General features: G+C 49.5%; 11 protein-coding genes across 11 annotated transcripts; 6 read left to right on the top strand and 5 right to left on the bottom strand.

The window, feature by feature from the left end:
* Positions 1-344: 344 nt before the first annotated feature.
* Positions 345-1,212, top strand: FOBCDRAFT_218067 (DNA-directed RNA polymerase). The gene is made up of 4 exons (XM_031176432.3): positions 345-674; positions 728-819; positions 867-943; positions 994-1,212. The coding sequence occupies exons 1-4, from the start codon at positions 525-527 to the stop codon at positions 1,116-1,118; spliced, it is 444 nt and encodes a 147-aa protein (XP_031047565.2). The 5' UTR covers positions 345-524; the 3' UTR covers positions 1,119-1,212.
* On the bottom strand, positions 1,213-2,012 carry FOBCDRAFT_218065 (uncharacterized protein). The gene is made up of 5 exons (XM_031176431.3): positions 1,867-2,012; positions 1,751-1,812; positions 1,481-1,627; positions 1,300-1,410; positions 1,213-1,244 (listed from the first exon to the last, which is right to left on the bottom strand). The coding sequence occupies exons 1-5, from the start codon at positions 1,907-1,909 to the stop codon at positions 1,233-1,235; spliced, it is 375 nt and encodes a 124-aa protein (XP_031047564.1). The 5' UTR covers positions 1,910-2,012; the 3' UTR covers positions 1,213-1,232.
* A 645-nt stretch (positions 2,013-2,657) lies between these two features.
* FOBCDRAFT_129153 (G10 protein) lies at positions 2,658-3,159 on the top strand (the record flags this gene model as incomplete). The annotated part of the gene is made up of 2 exons (XM_031176427.2): positions 2,658-2,960; positions 3,016-3,159. The coding sequence occupies 2 exons, from the start codon at positions 2,658-2,660 to the stop codon at positions 3,157-3,159; spliced, it is 447 nt and encodes a 148-aa protein (XP_031047560.1).
* Positions 3,160-3,346: 187 nt separating this feature from the next.
* FOBCDRAFT_290184 (uncharacterized protein) lies at positions 3,347-4,221 on the bottom strand (the record flags this gene model as incomplete). Its single annotated transcript, XM_031176425.3, has 2 exons — positions 3,347-3,821; positions 3,886-4,221. 2 exons carry the CDS (start codon positions 4,219-4,221, stop codon positions 3,390-3,392), a joined length of 768 nt encoding a protein of 255 aa, XP_031047558.3. The 3' UTR covers positions 3,347-3,389.
* Positions 4,222-6,054: 1,833 nt separating this feature from the next.
* FOBCDRAFT_22727 (uncharacterized protein) lies at positions 6,055-8,963 on the top strand. Its single transcript, XM_059609738.1, has 2 exons — positions 6,055-7,176; positions 7,227-8,963. The coding sequence occupies exons 1-2, from the start codon at positions 6,144-6,146 to the stop codon at positions 8,873-8,875; spliced, it is 2,682 nt and encodes an 893-aa protein (XP_059464446.1). The 5' UTR covers positions 6,055-6,143; the 3' UTR covers positions 8,876-8,963.
* Positions 8,964-9,378: 415 nt separating this feature from the next.
* Positions 9,379-11,226, bottom strand: FOBCDRAFT_22722 (Ribokinase-like protein). Its single transcript, XM_031176418.3, has 4 exons — positions 10,844-11,226; positions 10,250-10,708; positions 9,699-10,194; positions 9,379-9,544 (listed from the first exon to the last, which is right to left on the bottom strand). The coding sequence occupies exons 1-4, from the start codon at positions 11,157-11,159 to the stop codon at positions 9,508-9,510; spliced, it is 1,308 nt and encodes a 435-aa protein (XP_031047551.3). The 5' UTR covers positions 11,160-11,226; the 3' UTR covers positions 9,379-9,507.
* A 263-nt stretch (positions 11,227-11,489) lies between these two features.
* Positions 11,490-12,973, bottom strand: FOBCDRAFT_22708 (translation protein SH3-like domain-containing protein). Its single transcript, XM_031176417.3, has 6 exons — positions 12,946-12,973; positions 12,792-12,878; positions 12,623-12,730; positions 12,128-12,511; positions 11,973-12,070; positions 11,490-11,917 (listed from the first exon to the last, which is right to left on the bottom strand). Exons 2-6 carry the CDS (start codon positions 12,838-12,840, stop codon positions 11,792-11,794), a joined length of 765 nt encoding a protein of 254 aa, XP_031047550.3. The 5' UTR covers positions 12,841-12,878; positions 12,946-12,973; the 3' UTR covers positions 11,490-11,791.
* A 1,351-nt stretch (positions 12,974-14,324) lies between these two features.
* Positions 14,325-16,893, top strand: FOBCDRAFT_218039 (uncharacterized protein). The gene is made up of 5 exons (XM_059609496.1): positions 14,325-14,697; positions 14,827-14,996; positions 15,047-15,176; positions 15,232-15,603; positions 15,687-16,893. Exons 1-5 carry the CDS (start codon positions 14,428-14,430, stop codon positions 16,596-16,598), a joined length of 1,854 nt encoding a protein of 617 aa, XP_059464445.1. The 5' UTR covers positions 14,325-14,427; the 3' UTR covers positions 16,599-16,893.
* Positions 16,894-17,183: 290 nt separating this feature from the next.
* FOBCDRAFT_22697 (uncharacterized protein) lies at positions 17,184-18,012 on the bottom strand. The gene is made up of 2 exons (XM_059609726.1): positions 17,329-18,012; positions 17,184-17,275 (listed from the first exon to the last, which is right to left on the bottom strand). Exons 1-2 carry the CDS (start codon positions 17,838-17,840, stop codon positions 17,254-17,256), a joined length of 534 nt encoding a protein of 177 aa, XP_059464444.1. The 5' UTR covers positions 17,841-18,012; the 3' UTR covers positions 17,184-17,253.
* Positions 18,013-18,995: 983 nt separating this feature from the next.
* Positions 18,996-21,158, top strand: FOBCDRAFT_317019 (uncharacterized protein; the record flags this gene model as incomplete). The annotated part of the gene is made up of 4 exons (XM_031176408.3): positions 18,996-19,073; positions 19,128-20,115; positions 20,171-20,514; positions 20,585-21,158. The coding sequence occupies 4 exons, from the start codon at positions 18,996-18,998 to the stop codon at positions 20,843-20,845; spliced, it is 1,671 nt and encodes a 556-aa protein (XP_031047541.2). The 3' UTR covers positions 20,846-21,158.
* Positions 21,159-21,263: 105 nt separating this feature from the next.
* FOBCDRAFT_258439 (uncharacterized protein) lies at positions 21,264-23,268 on the top strand (the record flags this gene model as incomplete). Its single annotated transcript, XM_059611225.1, has 5 exons — positions 21,264-21,473; positions 21,609-21,693; positions 21,755-21,804; positions 21,861-22,992; positions 23,057-23,268. Exons 1-5 carry the CDS (start codon positions 21,438-21,440, stop codon positions 23,266-23,268), a joined length of 1,515 nt encoding a protein of 504 aa, XP_059466947.1. The 5' UTR covers positions 21,264-21,437.
* Positions 23,269-23,322: the final 54 nt, after the last annotated feature.

Raw genomic sequence — 23,322 nt, 5'->3', positions numbered from 1 at the left:
CGTAAATCGCATTTTATATACTAACTAGTTCCAAGGAAGTATTGGCGAATCCTATACGATCCTATCTTACCTTAATGGTTTATAGAGACCAGCCTGCAAAAGGTCAAGAAAGGTTATGCCAAGTCGAATACAGATCAGCAGCGGCTTAATTGTTCTGACCTGATACCTTATAAATTATGGATAAGACATAAACATGCCTAGACTCCATACTATATGCAGTACACTTTGCAAGAGACTCATGTTCCTATCGAGTTATGCGAGATAGAACACGATGAATAACTGAGCAGAACAAACTCAAACCGAGCCAATCAGGAGACAAGACTATTTTCTAAATCGAGATGCCCCACGTTGCGCCACATCTCAGCCTCACCAAAAATTTCCAAGAAACAATTCTCAGTGAAAGAGACGGCTTGATATCTCTTTTAGTCACAGCAGATCCATACTTTCAGACCCGGGCGCAAAAGGAATCAGAGTCAGAAAAGGGCTTTCCACCGTTTACAATTTTACTTCTTACAAGCGACAAAATGCCTGCGCGAACTAAGAAGGAAGAGCAGCCACAGGCTGAGGATACCAACATGGAGGATGCCCCAGTCTCCGCGCAGCCTGCGGTGAATGACGAGGCTGTCGAGGATGAGGAAGAAGAGGAGGAAACTGAGCCCCAGAGAGTCCGAATCGTAAGCACAAAAAGAGTGGTGACACAACGTGATATTGACTGACACATCACTAGCTTCCTGGCTCAACAGACACTGCTGCCTCCTTTGAGTTCACTGATGAAGGCCATACACTCGGAAACGCGTTGAGATATATCATCATGAAAAAGTTTGTATTCCTAGCATGTCCTACGAAGCCCATCTAACACATGACAGCCCCGATGTTGAGTTCTGCGCTTACTCTATCCCCCATCCCTCAGAGCCCAAGATGAACATTCGCATTCAGACCTACAGTACGTACACGCAATGCCTCACGGGGTTGTACTTATTAACAAGTATTCAGGTGGAACTGCAGTTGACGCTCTCAAGAAGGGGTTGGTCGACATTCAAGAAGTATGTGATGTAGTCGCCGATGAGTTCTGGACCAAGAGGGAGGCCTACAACGCAGAGCAGGGGGCTGACCGATGAGCCCAAAATCATGTGCTCAGGACTTAAAAGTGTTTGCATTCACATGGATCATGATGGAAATAGAGGCGTTTTGAGGAATCCCTTTCAATGAGATATATACACAAGCCCTTGTTGCTAGTTGCGACCCTATGCACCCTGTTAGCCTCATCCTCAACAGAGCGCCATGTAGTTTGATGCTCACCTCGAGGAAGCCAGTCATAAAGCTGGATGGTAGTCGCTTGTCACCTCGGAAGTTCTCCTCCTTGAAGTAGGCCATGATGTGATTGGTCTGCTTCCAGAAGTTCATTGTCTCCTGTGTTCATGAGGTCAGCATAAAACCCTCCTGTACATCAATTCATTCCAGCTGTGGAGTTCGAGCGCACCTGGTACTCGGCGTGGGACTTGAAGAGAAGAACGTCTACAACAGAGAGCTTGTTCACAAATCGTTGTCGTTCGAATTCTTGCCGCATACGGGTTCGGATGGCGGAGACGGGCATGGGCATGTTGTACATGGTTTGGACTTCGGGGGCCTATATCTGGTTGATCAGCAGGTGATCGGTCGCAAATCCACTAGCCAAGCTTCGTCGAAAGCCACACGAAGACTAGGAATATCGTGATCCAAGAGAATGTGTCTTCGGTTTTGCAAAACATACAGCTCGAATCCATTCTCGGTAGGAGGAGAGCACTCGTCGCTTGGCATCAGACCAATTGGCCGCTGTTCAGGTCATCAGTAAGGTTTAAAAAAGCATTTCAATACACCGAGACTCACACTGCGCCGTCTTCTTAGCAAACTGGGTCGGCGTAATGGCCATGGTGGGCAATCAATGCTCTCTTGACGTCGGAAACCAATCTGCTCTGACGTTTCCCAGATTCCCGAAGCCGACGGGAGATGCACGAAAGCACCGCGGTGATGCGGTCACGTGAGGACACGCCACACGCCAATACACCGCCACGAAGCCTATCTTCCACTCATAGGTCTGCTTTTCGTCAGCGGCAAGCACAACGGAGGAAGATGCCTGAAGCCGAAGTACACTGGAAACAAAGCATCAGGAAGTCTGAGGTTGTCCAATAACCTCATAAGGACCTGTTTTGCATTGATGTTTTTTATTGATAAGCGCTTATTGGGGAGCGAACCAAAAGAGCCATTAAAGCCGTGATCCAGTTCGTCGTTGCCTAGGTACCTATTGTGTCCCATAGGCTCTCTAACAACCAAGTATGGCCGACGGCCCGGAAAAAGATTAGCCCAGTAAGACATCTGGAATTTCGTTCATAATTTATAACTGTTATGGGAAGATTTTGAAAGAAGGAGGAATAAGAGCTCTTGTGTTATTTTAAGTACCTAAATACGTGTAATTTGCCCTTCATCTCTTCTTTCGGGAGTTTGCTGGTGTTTCTCTTACTGGGTCGGACAGCAGTGGCCTCCACTATCGATTAGGCGCTGGAGGCTAAGTCAGTTTCAGTAAGGTAGCTAGCAACTTTCTAACGTCATTTCTCGTTGCGACAGGAACACAACCTCAGAAAGAATAACAACAAATCCAGCAAGCCAACGCATAACCCAAGATGCCCGCTATTCGACACTCGTCCAAACGAAAACCCCCGCCTGATGGCTTTGAGGACATTGAGAATGACTTGCTCATCTTCTCCAACAAGATGAAGGATGCCCAGAACAAGCCGCCGCCATCAGGTCCTAGGCACCAAGCGCAGTGGGAAATCTTCCAGATCTCGCATCAACGCAGCCGATACGTATATGAGTTATACTACGAGAAGGAGGCGATTAGCAAGAAGCTGTACGATTGGTTGCTGAAAAACGGCTACGCGGATGCGATGTTGATTGCGAAGTGGAAGAAACAAGGATATGAAAAGGTTAGTGTCCCAACCGCCGTTTGTCTTATGAGGCATACATGCTGACCCTGCCTAGCTATGCTGTCTGCGCTGCATCCAGACAAAGGAGACAAATTTCAACAGCACATGCATCTGCCGTGTTCCACGGGCGGAGATTAAGGGTGACGAAGACATTGAGTGTGTCAGCTGCGGTTGCAGAGGCTGCGCATCAAGCGACTAGACACGACAAGTGCGAATATGAAGGCGACCTAGATGGAGGAAACACCTGCAAGTTCAAAGGAAGAGACGGCGTTGGGCGTATAAATAATGCATCAATACGCATCGATAACGATTCGAGGCAAGAGCGATACATATCGACGCGATGAGGTAGAAAATCCTTTCATTGGCCGCATCATGTGTTTACCAAAAGTGTGCTGATACTCCTACCCAGTCTGAAACTTCGTCTTTACTTCATCTTTTGGAAAAGCCAGCTCTTCCACGTCCAAACCGGACACTCGGTGGGACAAAGGATAGTGACGACATGGCACCTGTAAGATCTGCCATCTCTGTGTCCGCTGGCTTGTCCTTTTCCTGCTTGTTTTCCACATTCTTCACCGCTGGTGACTTTGGTGACTCTTTTGATTTGTCCTCCGGCTGTGAAGAGACATTCTCGCCCTCCATGAGACTAGCGCGACGTCGAGAGTTCTTGATAGCTTGCGAGTTGGTCGATGACCGGCGGCGATGATGACTGCCATCATTTAGCAGGGACCGCCTACCGTCAATACCGTCCCTGGTGACGGCGAAGAAGAAGTTCTTTGGATACATGTGCTTGTCGATAAGATGCATACGCCTCTTCTGATGTGTCATGCACTTACGCTCACATCCCTCGACAAAGCACGAGTACTGGAGCGCAAGGGTCAGTTGCAGACTCGTAGCGGTCGATGGAAAGCCAGGTTATGGGACTTACAGTATGCTCGCCTTGTTCCCGCTTTACAGTTACTAAAGGGTCGTGGTATTCTTCAATGTGGACGTTGAGCAGATGTTCGCTTGGGAAGTTCTTGTGGCATTCAAGACACCTGTTAGTATGAGACTTGTTGTAATGGACCTCGTATTCGTCGTAGGATCTGAAGGCCAGAGGCTCTCTGTGCGGAGGCAAGTTGCATCTCATGGCTATGGTATCCTCTTCGTCGTCGATGGCGAATTCAAGCTGAGTCACTTTTGACACTGGACGTAGGGACGGTCCCGGGTTTGTCTGTTCAGAATCGGAATCTAACTCTTCTTCGAGCTCTCGTGAGCGCTTCATCCTTTGTTGTGAGCTTGATTGGAAAGGTAGAATTACTTGAGAGCAATGTCCAGAGGATGCAAAGCGGTGAGTACAGGGTAGTGACTCTTTAAGGAGCTGTTATAGATTGTTGAGACGAACTGGCAAAGTGCCTATACTCTCGCTGGGCGTAGGGCAAGTCAACGTGTCAGGTATATAGGTAAACATGGATGGGTTTCTTATGATGGGACTGCCAGACGTCGTGGTATATCCTAAAGTTCCTATATTGGAGGTGAGTAGTAGCTCATCCAGTGATATATGGTGGGGTCTACCCTGTCAGGCGCTAAGCCAGTTGGTGAACTGGCTGGATGAGGGGCAGCTTTTGCAGCCCCAGTCATGGATGGATGGATGGATGGACTACTCGGCCCTGACAATCCAGTTGGGAGCCGGTACTGGGAGCACAGGCCTTTCTTGAGTTTGTAGTAAATTCTATTGAATCATCATGAACACAAGCAGACAAGCTAGACAGGCTAGACTGGCCAACATATTGCCTTGTATACCCAGAAAGTAACATTGACATTTATTGATTCCTAATGATAAATGCCTTTGACTATAAGACTTGGAGGTCTGATATTGAGATTTAAGTGCCTAGACTTATGAAGATACTTCGAGCCATGTACTAAGATATTGATTGGAACAACCTGCGGGACATACTCTCGTGTCTGATAATTATGCGTTCACCTTCAAGCTTGAGTTGGGAACGATGTCATACTACTAAGCTACTAACTAAGCTAGGTATCTAAGGTAGGTATGGATGTATTTCCAGGGTCCAAATGTCCCCCAACGAGTAAAAGGTGAGGTTAGTAGGCACTCGTCGCAAGGCAATCATGGATCCAATCCGAAGTAAACCCACAGGGCAGTAAGACTCAGCACCACCACTGACTGGGCTTAAAATCTTGTGCCTTGGAAAGACCGCTGAGCCTGACCTGAACCTTACCTTGAGGGGTTCGGTTCATTCAACCTTTCATCACTCTGAGGTGTCACAGTGATACTTTTCTCCCTTCTCTTTCAACTTACGTTCACCAAAGTTCCGCTTGGCTCTACAGCGCAATTAACAATAGACCTGCAGTATCACTCGGGTCGATTATTATTGCGCGTGCTTACTTTGCCTTGCTTTGCCTTATTTTACTTTGCCGTATACTTTACTTTACTCTTCTCTTCTACTCAACCCGCCCCTCCCTCCATCTCTTCACCAATGTGTGTCTTCTTGGCCAACGATTCCATTTTCGCGAACCGAGTCTGGTGCCAGTGCCAAACCTCAATCTCAACCCAACGACCCGATCTGCGAATGAGTTATGGACCGAAAGCCTTTCCATGATCCCATACCAGAGAAAGCATGAACGAAACGATTTTCAGTTCGATACCGACGCTCTAGAATTGTGCCGCGACACCTTTCGTCCTGCTCTTTACCCCTGCGCATCCGTGTTCGCCTGCGTCAACCTCGAGTCCACACAGTTTACGTCCCGATCCTACCGACTCGGCGATCATGGAACCCGAGACCGCGACGTCGACCGTCCAGGCCGCAAAACCGGAGCATGCGGATCTTTCTGGTAAGGCCAGACAAACGTGGCGGTAAGTTGAATATCCTCACTCACAAGATACATGTGAAGGAGCCATTGATTCATTGATTTGCCTCGTGTGATCATACCCCGCCAAAAAAAAAACCAAAAAACCAAAATAAAAATGAAAACACCATGATTTGATCGGCTTGCGCAAACACCACATACTGATTCCTTGCTCATACCCAGTAAACACTCAGGAGCTGACATCTTCTAGCTCGGCAGTCAAACTGCGAAAGCAACTGACAAAACACATGGAAAAGCTTCCAAAAGATAATAACTCTGGTGTTGACATCTCCCAGTTCGAGGCGATGGATACGGTTCTGGATAAGTGAGGAAGATCGCATGCGGCTTGCTGCGCTCATGAAGCTAATTCATATAACCCCACAAAATAGATTCCGCCTTGCCTGTGTGCAGACCATCTATCTCGACTTTGAGTATGCTGTCGCCGAGCGTACCGACCAAACTATGTGGTTGGTGCATACTAGTATCAACAACGAATATCGAAAAGCCCTGGTTCGCCTCCGACACCTGGCGCAAAATTCGGACAAGCAAAAGACTGACAAGACGGCCAACGAAAAGCGCAATGGCGACAAGGACAAGAACAAGGGAGAGAAACAAACCACTCCAAAGCAGAAGGGTGACAAGCGCAATGTGGAGCGACGGAAGTTTGGGGACAAGTATCTGGGCTTTCTACATGTTGCTCAGGAGTTCTACAAGGGATATGTCCAGCGCCTCTCTGCACGATACGACATCCCTGAATTGAAGCGCATTGCTCAAGGCGTCGAGGTGGACGGATCCCCCAGTAGCGATGTCATCAGTCCCGTTCCCGATTCGATCTATCCACTGGTCATCAATTCATGCCACTTCACTCTCATTTGTCTCGGCGACCTGGCGCGTTATCAGGTTCAGTCAGGCCTGAAGAAATCGAGCTATAAGATTGCACTGGCCTATTACAGTCTTGCTCACGATCTGAAACCCGATTCCGGTTTCCCGTTCCACCAGATGGGCATGATAAGCCTCGAGGAAGGCAAAGATTTAGATATCCTTTACTACTTTTACCGGAGCATCGCAACTGCCGATCCTCATCCCAACGTGAAGCAGAATCTTGAGTCCAAGTTCAAGAGCTATTTCCAGCCGGATAAGAATCCGCCTAAGAAGCAAGCACGTGGACCAAGCGATGCATTCGTCACCTGGTTTACTAAGCTTCATGCTTCCTACTATAGGGATGAGACCATGGCAGGCAGCAGGGAACTTGAAAGGGAAGTCCTCCATCGGCTTGATATGGCTTCCAAGAACCCTGACTATTCCGAGGTTCTGTTCAGGATGTCCCTGATCAACATGTCGAGCTACTTCATCGCTACTCAGAAATATACCGGTAGGTCTGCTAGTCATATAATGCTTATTGTTATTTCTAATACAAAATAGAGGCACAGACACAGGCAGCTTCACGTTTTTGTCACCATACTTTGCGCATCAACGCTCAATTCATTCTTGCGTTTTGCTCGGCACTCATCTCTGAGCTCACCAATATTGTCGGCCGCGAGAACCCTGCTTCCGAGGACCCAGCAACAGCCAAATCATCCCCCGTGATCGAGGCGCTTCTACCTCTGCTTCGTATATACGGCATGTGGCTGGCTGCACGTCGCCAGGAAATATTCGCGGCTGGTAAAGCTCTTGGCACCGTACTGCCAGATATGATGAAGGCCATTTCAAAGGTCCTCTCATTACTGTGCAACGAGACATATACCCAGGAAAACCTGGCCTCATGCCCATATCTTCTCGCGGAGGATGTCCAGACCCAAGGGCTGCTTCCCCTTGCCCCGGACCAGGTTCCGCAAGCTTGCCGATCCTACTTTTCTGAGAGCGGTGGCTTGAAGCCAAGACTGCCATCCCAAGAGAGACGACTTGGCACTTTCCAGGAGACACTGGCAAGAATCTTGGACATACTGCGATGCGCCTACTTCCTGGCTGAGGACGACTTGTGCCCTCTTGCCGCCCATGTCTCCGAGAAAGGCCTTGCTTTTGAGTACAAGGAAAAGCCTACCGCGAACGAAGATACTTCCCAGCCGATGTCTATTGTGAGTTCTCCTGTGCGGGAATCTCAGAGCAACACCAGGACCGCAAGTCGACATCGCACCGTTTCGGACAACCCACAAACAGGGAACCGACTTGCGTCCAAGGTGGACGCGAGGAGGTCTTTCGTTACCTCTATCGAGACACAGCCTCCCCATGAGCAGTCCGTACCTGACGATGCTGATAACACCGTTATCAACATGCTTGCTCCTTTCCTAAGGCCCCCTACCCCTGAACAGGCACAATCTGGTCCCCGCTCCACTGATGAGACATCATACGGAATGCATAGCACAACTGCGAACGAGGTCTTTGGGATGCTTCAGGCTGACCCCAGCCCTACCACAGGCTCCATGCCCTCTGGCAAGTTTGAACCTCTTCCCTGGGACTGGGTATACACCCCGACACCCCATAAGGGTAGCGATGCCTCGGTCTCATACAAGGATGCTTTCGAAGCTCCCATTAGTCCCAACTTTTCTACAAGGAAAACGTCACGAACCATCAGCGCATTTGAGGACCCTTTCACCAATTCTACTCCTCAGCTACCAACCATGCCGACTCCCCGAGCTGGCAGTGGCATGATGGCCAGCCCTCGTGTTAGCTCAGCTGCCGAAGAGGCCCATCGCAACAACTTGCTTCAAACTTTCGGTAGCTCTAGCGCCCCTCGTACTTCGTTGTCCAGCCAATGGGGCCAAAATCACAACCGCACGTCCATCGAGACAGCACCTCAATCCTATGGTCATCACCAAGCCCCGAACGGCTACGCTACGTCTTCCTCTTTGTCTGCGTTTTCACACCCAAGCAGTTTGTATCAAGGCACACCTGCTAACGGGGCTACTTTCGGCATGCCGACTGGAGTTGGCTATATGGACACGAGCCGCTACGATCGCAATCACATCCGGGATCCTGCATCATCCTCGTCAGGCCGACGTTTCCAGATGGATGAAACGACATCCAGTTATGATGCTGCCATCCTGCAGGCTGCCTTTTATGGCAATAAGTAGAAGCGTAGGTTGTTCTTTTGTGCTTTAGTACACCGCCGTGGAAATTGGGATATTCCAATCTGCCCAGTTTTTCGTCGACTCTTGCGCTTTCAAAAACGCCTCGTTCCTGGTCTAGACCACTCGGGACGGAACATGATTGATTGCATAGCCGACGATTCGCTATAAAGCACCTGCACATGTCCCAGCATGGAGTACTGGTCTTTTGGAATCGGTCAGCTTTCGAAGATGTTGACGGCATAATGGATCAGTTTTACAGGTGCAGTACGCTGGCCTACCTCAGCTGCTCCATGTCTTCGGACCTCGTGCGACAGCTGATGAGTTTGCTCGCCAACCGGGTCAAGCTTAGTCGGTATTCATCCAGTCTGATGGTATAGACACCATTCGTCGGTGCAAGATCTTGGGTTTTAAAGCAAGAAGTCATTCATTTTATATTCACTCAGATAATGTGCTTGCCAAATACTCGATATCGTGGAGGATACCATGCCGCTCAATGCGCTTGGGAGCCCTCAGTTTGGGGTATATTCTCCCTTTGGATGCAAACGCCGTTGTTGAAACCGTTTCCCTTTTCCCCAGCAACGCCGAACCACATTCAATTATCCAAGAAGGATGTGCAAGATGAGTTGTTAATAGATTTAAGCAGCCTGGTAGGTTTGCTTGGGGAAGGGGTATCTGCACGAGAGTTAGTTGAAGTTTGTTATCATGTTACTGGGATTGGTGCCCTAGTCAAGGAGCTATGCTGTTGATAGGAAAGATAGGTAGAGGAATGAAGCAATAAATTTTGGGAACACAACTTGGCAAGAATGGTGCATGCGGGTGAACTTACGAAGGTCCAAGCTCCTGGATGCTCAAACGAGCGAGCCACTGGCCCATGTCAATGCTGGTTTCGAGGGGCTTGTTCTGGAGGATACCAGCCAGGAGACCACCAGCAAAGGCGTCACCAGCACCGTTGGTGTCGTTGATCTTCTCCTTCTCGATAGCGTGAACGGGGAACTCCTTAATATCGTCCTCACCCTGGATAGCAACCAGAGTAGGGTCGGTACCCTGAGTGACAATGGCAATTCGCTTTCTCTTGGTATTCTCCTTGGGAAGGTTGGCGAGGTGCTTGACAACATCCCTGGGCTCCTTGCTAGGGAGGCCGTGGGACTCGGCGTAGGCGGCGGCCTCGGTCTCGTTGCCGATGATGTAGTCCCAGTAAGGGGCGCTGGCATCGACAACCTCCTTGAAGAATTGAGGGATGAAAGGAGCAGACAGGGAGAGAACAAAAGGCTTGTTGTGCTCAGCAGCCTGCTTAGCGAGCTCCATAATGGCAGGAGGGCAGACTAACATGGGTTAGCATTATCATAGTGTTTGCGATGTTTGTGACCGGGCTCGTACCAGTGAAGTGGAAACCACCGACGTAGTAGACCTCAGCGTTCTCAACGAGCTTCCAGATCTCAGGCTTCTTTAAGTGATCGAGGTCGTAGTGGTTAGCAGCGCCAAGATCTGTGCACAGGCTTCGGTTGTGGCCGGTGATGATAGCACCACATCGGCCAGTCTTCTCCTTGGGGTCGACGCGGTATTCAACACGGAGACCAGCGGCCTTGACAGCATCGTGAAGGATAGCAGCATACTTGTCATCACCAGCGCCACCAAGGTAGACGACACTGTTAGGAGGGAGGATGTACTGAGCACCTCGAGCACTGTTTTGTGCAGCGCCTCCAGCAATCAGCTTGGCATCGTAGTTGTTTAGGAGGTCTTCGTAGAGAGGGAGATGCTTCTCCTCTGCGAGGATGGCGTCGTTAGGCTTGAGACCATACTTGTCAAGAAGGGCCTGGTCACCCTTGGCCTGGATGTCTGTATAGAACAAAAAGCGCCTGTCAGAAAATGTTCAAAATGGAGCAAATCGAGGTAAGCGGGTAAAGTATCTGATTGCAATGGAGGGGCATTGAGAGTTATTTCTCCTGCAAGTGCAATTGAAAAGCAACTCACCGAGGAGAGGGTTCTCGAGACAGAGAAGAGAGTATTCCTTAACGGCAGACATGGTGCTTAAATGTCTTGCTTGGAAAGAGAAACGATGTGATATAGATGAGGATAAAAAAGTAGATGAAGCTTCGGAGGGGAAGAGTTTGAGGTGAATAGAGGGGTCAAACGTCTTGGTCTTGGTGGGGTAAAAACGTGGGGCGTGGTCTTTCGGCAACCGAAAAGGAGCGAAGCTGGAGAAGTTGCGAGTACATGTGCGGCGGCAGCTGGGAAGGAGGGAAGGAAGTTCAAGTCGGAGAGTCGAAGAAGATGGTCTCGCCAACATTTTTATGTTGATTACGTGCCCGAATAGTAGCTTCGAGGCCGACAGGTTTAAATGATGAGAGTTTCTATGGTCAAAGTTACAAGTTTATGATCGACGGACGACCAGAGCTCTCTGCTGAATATAAATGAATTCAATCAGCCATCATACGATCCAGATCTGGTTACCTCATCACAATCCGCATTCATGATCCGGTGACCTCGCCGATACCTTGATTACCAAAAGAACCCCATGCGATAATCATCAATTAACCCCCTTACTAGGTAATTCGGAAGAATTGTTCTTCTAAAGGCTACAAAGCATTCCGATGAGCAATCTAATTGATGACAAGAAGCTGAGCATATATCACTAGCATAATAAAAAAGCGTGGTGTGCGTGATTGGACACAATCGCTGAATGGACATTATTTTAACCAAGCATGCTTCTTCTCTCATGGAAGCCTTTTTTTGGTATTCGTGGTATCTCACTTCTTCGCTCACATCTTTCACAGAGAAACGGCCTTCAGATTTTTTTGCGCCAAATGCCATAGTACTTGCCCTCGGAGCTACCAGCCATCTGCTCTTGGCAGTACCTTCAATAGATGCAAGCAAGCCAGTAAACACCATCCCAATGAGACCATGAACCCAGCCACCACTTTACTCCTTTGTCTTCTGGGTACCACGGAGGAGACCCGTCCTTCTGGCGGCAATAAGACCGGCCTTTTGACCCTGGGCGGCGTATCGGGAGATGGTAGAAGCCTTACCAATATGTTGATGGTTACCCTGTGTCCATTGTCAGCTCTTCTGTCTTCATCACATAAATTCTGAGAATACGTACACCACCGTGAGGATGGTCGACGGGGTTCATGGCAACACCACGAGTCTTGGGCCAGCTGTTGCGCTTGACAGCGAACTTGTGCTTGGCACGAGAAGCCTCTGCGAGACGTGTCAGTAATCCAATGCCTCATTTCGTTATCCTCCGAGAAAACATACTGAGGAGAGGCTTGTCAGTTCGGCCACCGCCAGCGACGATACCGATCATTCCTCGGGAGCCGGAGTGGACGACCTTCTTGGCACCGGAGGGAAGCTTGATGCGGGTCTTGCCCTCATCAGGGTTGTGGCCGACAATGGTGATGTAGTTGCCGGAAGTGCGGCCGAGAGTGCCACGGTCACCGATCTTCTCCTCGACGTTGGAGACGACGGTACCCTCAGGCATCTCACCGAGGGGAAGGACGTTGCCAACGGTGAGAGCAGCCTTCTTTCCAGCGTAGATGAACTGGCCAGTGTACATGCCCTCGTTGGCGATGAAGGTCTCGGTGACCTGCTTGAATCGGTAGGGGTGGCGGAAGACGACCTTGGCGAGAGGGGCACCACGACCTGCGCAGACAATCATCGTTAGTTGTCGTTCCTCCATCATTGCATTTGTACAGAATTGTGCAATTTCCGTCAAAAAAAATTCTCGGGAAGCTCATCGTTCGGGAAACTTGCCAGCATCGTGGACGATCTCTCGGACTACACCTCGAAGGTAGCCATGGCGCTCGGCATAGTCGAGGTTGCGGAACTTAGCAGGAGCCTTGTTCAGGCGCGTGTTGGCCGCTAATAGGCGTCAGTATTTTGATGTTTTTCGATATCGTGGAGAGGCTCGTTCGGTACTGACTGAAGATGGATCCACGACCCTTACGCTGGTTGCGAATAACTCTACCCATGGCGGCTCTTCTTCACGGTGTGAAAAGGAAAGGGTAGTCTGTGAAGCTGCGGGTTAGTATGAAAGATCGTGGGCGAGGAAGAAAGGAAGGGGAGGGGATATTTACCTGGCGATGGCCGCTTGGTGTGTTGTTAGAAACGCTCGCGCTACTAATTTTGTGCGTCGTTCTTTCTCAGTTTACGGTGGATCCAGTCACGTGGTAGGGCTCGATCGCTCTTTCCAATTTTCAGTTCCAATTCGAATGTGGGGTCTCCCTGGTCAATACCTAAGGTAGAACGGGCAGGGATACCTCAGTGTACCTAGGTACTCAGATCCCATAAATTATCCAGTCTCTGTCATTGGATGTTAGCGCGACGCGTGCTTAACCAATCGACCTTTCGCCTCTCGACATCGCTCAAACTGAGCTGAGGTCATCACCAGCGATCATCACCACGACAGCGCAATCATGATCTGGTGCATGCTTGATTCTCAGCAATATCTCGTCTGCTCAAGAGTGCTAGATTACACCACGTCGCTTTCACCACATATGCTGTTCGTCGGTATCGTTGATGCCGTTCTGAATGGCCTGTTATCAATCTTGCGTTTCCTGCTGTTTGCGTATATACCACGCGTGGGCTTTTATGTTGCGTTGCGGGATGCTAAGCGGGGCGATACACTTTGATGTTGAGGTGATTGAAGTCGACCAAGCGGTTGATCCATGATGAGCGACAAGGGGAGGACGGGGCGTTCAAAGTGGAATATTCCTAGGTGGATGCCCTCTGTGTTACGTCTTTGGACTTCGCGACAACTTCTGCGATATGTTTCTAGTGGGACATGTTCATTCTTGGCCCGTTCTGACGGATAGCTCTTCGTCTTTGAGACAGACCTTGAGTGTGGCGGGAAATTGCGCTATCTAATGCTACATGGCGGTAAGAGCACACGATGCCGATTCTCAATATTTGGTTTTCACACTCACGACTATGCGACTCATTCTTCGGATATGGCTCCGGCGACCCATACCAGAAAAGTTTTTGGCAATGCGGCAACTGGCACTGCTCGAGGAGAAAGAACATCAGGGGTTGATTGGGTGCCGAAGTTCGGCCAGGGTGTTTATTTGAAGATCATACGGCCAAACTTGGCCAAGATGACGAAGAAGTGAAGACGCTCCAGTTCGTCTTGGCCCAACGCGAGAGTCAATCTACTTATGCGGAAACTAAACCGCAGAGGGAAGGGATGAGAGTTGTGTACTGGTGGTATACTACCAAACACCACATTTGTTGGAATAATCTCATAATGACATTGAAACAGAGATCTTGGTCCAGATCGTGCCCCAGAAGCTCCGTATGGGGAGGGCGCAAGAGGCGGTCGCTGTCACAAGGGTGCAACAGCCTGGTTGCAGAGAGCTCTCGGCTGGGGGGACAACAAAGGATGTTTTTTACATTGTTTCTATTGCGAGCTTGATTGTTTAGATAGTCAATTGATATTTGCCTAGCCTATCAGGATTCACCAGCCTAATCTGCGGCTCTTCAACCAGGCTAGTGTGTGCTTGTTCTGTGTCAGAGCCCAAGTTACGTCGTTCCTCCTTCTCCCCACACTCATCTCCATCTCCATGTCAACCTCACATCAACAAACCACACAAAAAATGTCGGCCGAAGACGACTCCTCCGACCTCTCTTCGCTCTCTTCGTTGTCACCTGCGCCTTCTGATATTGAGTTGGACGAGCCAGTCCAAGAGCCAGTCGCCAAACCCAAAAAGGGTATCCAGAAATACTTCTCCAAGGCTACAGACAAACCAGCCAAGGAGGCTTCGCCGCCACCACGAAAACGCTCACCGTCGCCCCCTCATGAATATGTATTGGCAGATAATCCAGACATCGCAGTATGTGTCCTACTGCTGTGCCTATCTCCTTTTCACAATTTTCTATCTTGCCGTTCAGCGCGTGTCGGAGCTGTTGCGACGCGCTACAGTCGCGCATTGGACTTCAAGAGTACAAGCTAACAGCTACAGTTCATTGTGATGTTCAGAAGCCGATTCAACGACGCATTTCCTAAATCGCTTGCCCATTTTGGCCCACAAGAACTCGAACGTGATATTGTCGAGCCCATTCCTGGCGATCGAGCAGAACATTTCCTTTGCGCGTTGCTGGGGTTACTATTAAATCGCAAGCAAGATGTCAAGTATGGCAGGAGCCTATGTCGCAAGAAATGATGCGCTAATCAACAATTAGGCCTGGCCATTACGGTCGCGCTTTAGAGGATGCTGTCAGTACTCACAAGAACCAATGGGCGCCTGCTTGGGAGGACAAGAGCCCTTTGTCTGGAGGCGCAACGTTCGCCTCGATGAACCCTACGCAACGAGTGCGTATTAGCAAACCAACCCTCGAGACTGTCCCTGGTGCTAACATTGATAAAGCTTACACTCCTGCGGTATCTAATTCTTTGGACTCTTTCGTCCTCCGACACCGTCAAAGGACTTATCAATCAATCATACAAGCAAAACCGCCACGAAGATGATACGAACCAGCCTAGATCGGTACAGCCTTGGGGATCAGATGGAGACAAGCGCCGCTATTTTCTGATTGAAGGGCAAGACGACACTGCTTTCCGCGTTTACAGAGAGAGCAATCCTGCTGGGACCAACAGAACATGGTGGAGCGTTGCGGGTACCATCGAAGAGCTCAAGGCTCTTGCTGAGAAGCTCCAGGTTAAGGATGGCGGACCAAAGGCTACAAAGCTAGCTCAGAAAATGTTCTCTGCGGTTCCCCGATTCGAAGCCGGCGAAGATGTTAGTTATAGAGACCTGGCTCTGGCACCAAGAATGGGTTATGCCACAGCTCTCAACTCGACTACAGTACTGACGCTTTATAGAAACGTAAGCGCCGTGATTACCGCCAGGCGCGCAAGGAACAGTTCAAGAGACCGGAGCCTGGGTTTTCTCTTTATGAGGGTCGAACTCGGGGCAAGAAGATGAAGTATACATACTCCGACGATGAAGACATCTTCACTACCGACTCGACAACTCGACGATCTACTCGCAACACTGGAACTCACACACCCGCAGAGACTGGTCCGGTCACCACTGCTAGTGGTCGACAGATCAAGGCACCAACACGGCTGAACCCCACAACTGGAAGCAGTGCTCCAGGCAGTGTACAGGGAGACACGTCTGAAGTTGATAGAGAGCAATCCGTTGGTCCAACGGGACGGCCTCGCCGATCGGCAGCAGTGAACCACGGCACAACCGGCTGGGCCGAGAACAACAAGGGGCCCCTGCATAACGCCTCTGATGATTCTGACGACGAGAGCGAGGCCGATTTCGGAGATGACGAGGAAGATGTTGATGAGCATGTGCCTGAGGAATCAGAAGACGAAGACGACTTCGACGAAGATGAAGCTATGATGGACGATGACCTGGAAGAGAAAAACCGAAGTCTGGTTGTAAAGCTTTCAGTAACACCACCAAAGTTGCGGAACGTCCTAGGACCCAACTCGCAAGTCGGAAACAAACTGCCAACGCCAAGCTCTGATAAGACAGGCGAGGAGCATCGATTGGGAGAATCGCCCCTTGTTGAGATGCAAGACGCTCCAGAAGCGACATCCAGCAAGGAAGCACAGGCTGCAGCCCAGGAATCTCCCACTCCAAACACTAACTTTGCTGAACGCAACAACGCAAGCCCAGCTGCCCTACATGCGACGTCTCTGGCTTTTAGAGGGAGCCCAGAAAAGACGCATGCGCAACCTGTTCCCCGCCCTCTCGATGTTGGGGCAAATCACGAGTAGGGGCTGGTCATTTGACACTATACGTTTTTGTTGGAGTTGGGGAGCTAAGGGTTTATATGGCAAAAAGCCAGCGACGCAGAAGGTTAGCGATATGGCGGAACGGAAATGCAGTATTAGAAGAAGCACGGTGTTGATGGCATCGAACTTGCGTGCCCATGAACAGGGTTCTTTAGAGGTTTAAAGGGAAGCCCAACGGACAACAGTATCTTGACCCAGCGAGGGGTTGAGATGGGCAAGTATGTCAGCATAGCGAGGCATATTAGTTATTATACCAATGTCAAGCTATATACGACCGTATTGCTATCTAATTCTTTCATGAAGGCAGATGTCACTGAGAGTGGTGCATTCAGGAGCGAAGAAACAAGCGATGTGTGGTATAGTCAATGGTCAAGGGACAGACTCTCAGAACCAGAAGACAGTAGTTATGTAGAGACTTTGTCAACCCACCTACCGACTAAGAAGTTCATGTTCAGGGCTTCGAAGTGGCAGAAGCCCATACTGGGTGAAACGCTTTGATAGGCGCTCCGGACTGGCTTCTCAGACGTTACACAATGATTTGTCGTCATTTTTAGCTTAGTAAATCATACATGGCAATGCGATCGGCCTCCTGAGTATTGTGTGTAGTCTTTTCAACTCCCGATCTCGTCAACCTCTCTTAGGATGGGTAGGTATCTTCCCTAGCATAACAAGTTAGCTTGAATGAAGCATGACCGTGTGTTCAATGACCTACAATTGTTGACTCCCCACCACCAGCGTCTTACTCGCGCACCTAATGTGTTGCCGTGCAATCGAGCATTTCTGTTCCAATGTTGCCAGCCACAGAGGAAGAGGTTGTACACTAAGCCCTGGGTCAAGGGCATGATGATCTGGCACCGTGTTAGCAACCAGAAGCTTTGATACTCTACATATACATGCCTGATCCCTCGTTGTGATCAACGCCACCTTCCACCATGTATCCGCCTTGGAGATACTTCGAAGATAGCTCTGCTCGAAGCGCAGATCTGGCAGAGGAGGTAGGTGGGAATGTCTGGGCGCCGGTCGGAGAACGCTGTAGGGGATGTCCTCTTCTTCATCCTCCTCCTCGTCGATTCCATCGTCGTGCTCGTGCTTGACGTGCTCTAGGGTCACAGGTTGTCTTCTCTCGGCTGCTGTGGGCGGGTTGGTATCAAGAGCAGGATCTGGATGGTGTTCGATGCTTGCAGCCTGGATAGTGGCGGCAAGCTCTGTGGGAGCCGAGTCCATATTTGGTGTGCGTAGTCCCGGCTGGAATTATGGTGCGAGTCTGGTGTTTTCAAGATGTCCCGGATTGTTGTCGCCGAGCAGATAGCAGATACCTTGTTGATGAGAGTGGTGTTGATTGCTAAAGGTACCGTAAGGTCAGTGCACAGATAGTGGAGGTAAGGTAGGTAGTGATTGACGTCGCATGGATGGCCGAGCTGCGGAACGTTACTGCTGGGGCGGTAGACTACTAGCGTGTGGAGGTGGTGGTGGGGAATGACCGAGATCCAATGACATTGACTGAATGAGAAGCTCAAGACCTGAATATGGATATCAGACATCGATTACTTACAGCTCCTATCATTGAGCTACAGCAACAGCTACAGCAACAGCTAAGAATGAACTAGTAGCCCTTGAACATACAGCTTACCTTGGGCCGGGTTACATAGAAGAAAGCCAATTCAATTTCTGGAACAATCTGCGGGGACTTGAACTAATAAATCTGACATGTATCAATAACTTTTTAGTACTATTGGTCTATAGGTGCAAGGTGAATCGCCTCGTCCCTGTCCGCTTCATAGACGTATGTGGTATGCGACTTATACAACTCTCACAGGGCCCAAGTTTATTTCCTACAAGCTAGTAATATGATCTGAAGCTTGGAATGCCCAAGGCACATATAAGCGCATCTTGTAACAGGACAGGGACTTCCTGAACAGCGTGAGGCTTGAACTAGCCCTATAAGGTCTGCGACCAATGTAGAACTCTTGACACCTGCCCATCAATTGATTGGTAGGCAGAGTTGCAAGAAGGTCTAGGTATGAGTGACGAGTATCATGATCAGTGCAACGGTGGTTACTGGAGTTTATGCAATCATATGAGTTAAATCTTTATTACAGTAGATGAGACCTGAACCAATTGGAATCATACAAGGTAAACGTGCTTCTCAAGAGATGATGCAGTGTGACATGTAGACCAGTGGCTTTTAAGGTTGTCAGCATAGACGTATGCGGACATGGTGTAAAACAAGGATAGGGCTGAAGGTTGGTTAAAAGTGATGATCGGCATCAGGCCCATCATAGCCTGTAATCAAATAACCCCTTCTTTATTGTCACTCAACCTGAGACGACATGAAGTCAATCCTGTTCATAACCTTGACGATAGTATTTTGCTCTGAAGATGAGCTTCTGTAATGGAGGGGTTCAATGTGAAATTCCAGCTGAGCATGTGGTGGATGCTGATATGAATGGAATTGGTGTAAGTCCATTACTTTGATTCACATCTGTTCTATTACTCACATATCCTATGTAGGTTGTATTGTCCTTTGTCATCACAGCTGCAATCTCGGTCATTGTGGCCGTCATGGCCGTTCTCAAACGCGGCATACCCAAGCAGCAGTATATGCGAGTCGATGAGAAGGTCCTCTATTGGATCGGGGTCAGGAAACCTGCCAACGAGTCCCCTAGCAATCTTGGCTATCAGTCCCTTCTACTCGCATTGAGTGACCAGATGTTGGCCGTTGGGCTGTGCTATCTCATCGCCATGTATGCACAAGTCTGCAAGGTATCGCTCTATTCCTTTTATATCGGCGCCCAGCTAGGCTATTTATCATCCACCGTTCACTTATGCACGCTGTTAGTGTTGAAGTCGTACTTCAGAAAACATCCAAAGCAAGCTCTCTTGCGTGGTGGCTTGATGATGTTGTTCCTGGGACTCCTCGTGGCAACCCTGATCCTAGAGTTCATTACACTATCCGAGCCGCGCGACAGGCTATTTCTCTGCGGCCTTCACTATCCGGTATTACCTCGTCTAGGATCAATGGGTGTCAGATGCTTCTCAATTGCTGTGATGCTGGCCTTTGTCTACTGGAACGCTTTCCGATCGATCAAACTGGACAACTCTCTACGATACGAACTCGAGAACAACACTTCCAAGAACACGATCCTACGATGGATATATTCGGGGGGTCAGAGAAATGTAGACTTTCAGAAGTACTTGGGACACGAGGAAAAAGATAAGCGCCAGCGGAATCGAAAGAAGGTGGCAATACTGGAACAAAGTCCTGAGTTTTTGGAAACCTGCACCATAGTGACACCGCTTATTGTGGCCGAGATGGCTGCCTCAGTTCTGTTTGAGTTGCTGGTCGCCATCTTCTCCTTCTCAATTGCCCTGTACACACTGGTCATTGGTGTTTTCTATCAAGGTGCCGACGTCAAGCCACTATTGACCGCGAGCTTTGGGCAGATTATGCCTATGCTTCTTCTGATCGTTATTGCTCTGACAGCAGTCGAGGTTGGCAGTGAGTCTGTCACACAAAACATGAAATTTGAGACATTGACTGAAATATCCTATAGCAATCAAGAACTTCCGAAGGATTGAGATCGAGATCGAAATAAAAAAACATCCCGCCTTATTACACAATACTACGAGGGGCGGCCCAGGATCAGAGAGTAACAATGTGCTCTCGAGCCGAGTACAGTCGTTCAACTTACAGAACAGCATGACAGGCGTCACAGAGGATGTGTCGTTGCAAAATCCTCCTAAAACCTATGGGACCTCATTATTGCCTATGGCTGCTGCATCTCATAGTCAACCAGACCTCTCAGGCACTGCTGGCTTTGGCTCAAGAGTCGACTCAATGACCAGATGGATGACACCAAGGAGAACGACCACAATAGAATTAGAAGAGGGGGGACGGGTAAGTTGATCTTGTTTTTCCATATCCAGTGCCTCCTTTCAAGTGTTGTAGACGAACTAACATGCACCAGTCTCTACTTCATGCTGCCGATTCAACTTTGGATCTTCTTGACATTGCTCTTAGAAGCGCCAAAGGAATAACCTATGCTGCGATCTGCCTTGTTCTCTTCCTCTTGGCTGGGTATTTTGTTGCATGCTTTCTCTTCTATCAGTATGTGGTGCCAGCTACTGCAGGAGTACTCATCATAGGAGGCATATTTGACCTTCTTCGAGGCGTGCGAGGCGTCCACAGAATAAGAAGTGAAAGGCTTCAGAAGGAAATACAGATATGATGCAGGCAATACACCATAATATGATGGCATTTGTTTATTCATACTACCTAGGCGTAGAATCCAAGCCTGCTCTGACATCATATTCTCGTTAAATAGGTAGGTAGTCAGTCTTGAAGCACACCGAATTACTCACTCAACATCCATCGTTTGCCAAAACCGAGGCATACCTACAGGCAGCAACAGTCCATGATTCAGAGAGCCTGGACTGGGCTGTCAGCAGTGAATATATGTATTAGAGACCCACTCGGGTACCAATGATTTCAACCAAAGTACTTCAAAATGTAGTGTCCCCGAGGGCAAAATCCAAGTTACGTAGTGGAAGTGTGAAGTGCATTGACTTCATTGCCCCAATTAAGCAGCAAATGAAAGTGGGTTGTGTGCTCTGTGGTGTGTGGGTGTGGGTGCCTCACTAGGTCATCGCTCGCTGCACGAAAAAATCTGGCACTAACATCCAACTTTTGGGATCTTCAGGCTCCAGAGTCCAGTCCAGAATTAATAGTTCCACGACTCCCAGACTCTCGAGGAGAAATCTCTACTGGAAGAATACCACTCACATACAAAGGTCTGAGCTAAGCACAGTTCAACCGCCAAAATGAGTGACGCTCAGGCGAACGAGGCCGAGAAGAACGTGAGTCTTATCCTCATCCCAGCCCTCGAATGCCCCTCTTCTTTTCTCGTGTCGTCCGTTGCCCCGCGATCGAGAAATTAACGTCTAGGCCATCGACAAACCCCAAAGACAATGACTGACAGCATCGTTCAATAGATTGAGATCTGGAAGGTCAAGAAGCTGATCAAGCGTCTTGAAGCCGCCAGAGGAAATGGAACCTCAATGATTTCCCTCATTATCCGTAAGCCGTTCTCGTGAGACAAGCCCTCCCAAAACGCGCACTAACTCGTGTGTCCTTTTAGCTCCCAAGGATCAAGTCTCTCGAGCAGCCAAGATGTTGGCTGAAGAATACGTACGGCTTCAGAGTCCTCTCGAAATTCCCCTATGACGACACTAACAACCCCTCAGGGTACCGCCTCCAACATTAAATCTCGAGTCAACAGACAGTCTGTCTTGTCCGCCATTACCTCGACCCAGCAGCGCCTCAAGCTGTACAACAAGGTGCCCCCGAACGGTCTGGTCGTCTATTGTGGTGAAATCCTGACCCAGGAAGGCAAGGAGCGAAAGGTCAACATCGATTTCGAGCCCTTCAAGCCCATCAACACCTCCCTCTACCTGTGCGACAACAAGTTCCACACCGAGGCTCTGGCCGAGCTGCTCGAGTCCGATCAGAAGTTTGGCTTCATCATCATGGATGGTAACGGTGCCCTGTTTGGAACTCTTAGCGGCAACACCCGTGAGGTCGTCCACAAGTTCTCTGTCGATCTTCCCAAGAAGCACGGTCGTGGTGGTCAGTCCGCTCTCCGTTTCGCCCGTCTGCGAGAGGAGAAGCGTCACAACTACGTCCGAAAGGTTGCCGAGTTGGCTGTCCAGAACTTCATCACTGCCGACAAGGTCAACGTCGCTGGTCTCATTCTTGCTGGTTCCGCCGATTTCAAGAACGACCTCAACGCCTCCGACATGTTCGACGGCCGCCTTGCGACCAAGGTTATCAAGGTTGTTGACGTTTCTTATGGTGGTGAGAACGGTTTCAACCAGGCTATCGAGCTGTCTTCCGAGACTCTCGGCAACGTCAAGTTCATCCAGGAGAAGAAGCTCATCGGAAAGTACTTTGAGGAGATTAGCCAGGACACTGGCAAGGTTTGCTACGGCATTGAGGACACCCTCAAGGCTCTCGAGCTCGGTGCCGTCGAGACTCTGATCGTCTTCGAGAACCTTGAGATCACCCGCTGGGTTCTCAAAGACAGCAACGGCAGTGAGGTCATCCTTCACACCACCAAGCAACAGGAGCAGACCAACCGTGACAAGTTCCTCGACAAGGAGACTGGCCAAGAGATGGAAATTGTTTCTCAGGAATCCTTCCTGGAATGGATTGCGGAACACTACAAGGACTTTGGTACCACTCTTGAGTTTGTTTCTGACCGATCCACCGAGGGCAACCAGTTCGTCAAGGGTTTCGGTGGTATCGGCGGTCTTCTCCGGTACAAGGTCAACTTTGAGCAGCTGGCTGACTTGAGTGACGACGATGAGTACTACGACGGTGAGTTGGCATAATGTCCGGGAAATGAGAGCTCTCGATTCTAATGAGCAAACAGATTGACCAGCGGATCCCCTCGTTACCAGCGAGGGATCGACTCAAGTTCATCCGTCCATGTACAACAACAGTGCCATGCGCCCCGAGGCGCAGAGGTCGACCGATGCCGCGCCGATGTTAATCGCCCAGCACCGCTTGGTGGAGAGGGACAGTCTCGCGCCTCTCCATTCTTCCCGCCAGGCATCGCGACCCAGTCCGCTTCGCACAATGATGACGGCTTGAGTTATGATCGACGGGAATAGAGGTACATCTCAGACCCTCCAATTCTTGCACCTC

The sequence above is a fragment of the Fusarium oxysporum genome, chromosome III (genome assembly GCF_013085055.1).
Source record: "Fusarium oxysporum Fo47 chromosome III, complete sequence".
Lineage (NCBI taxonomy): Eukaryota > Fungi > Ascomycota > Sordariomycetes > Hypocreales > Nectriaceae > Fusarium > Fusarium oxysporum.
This window is presented reverse-complemented; position numbering and strand designations above follow the sequence as displayed.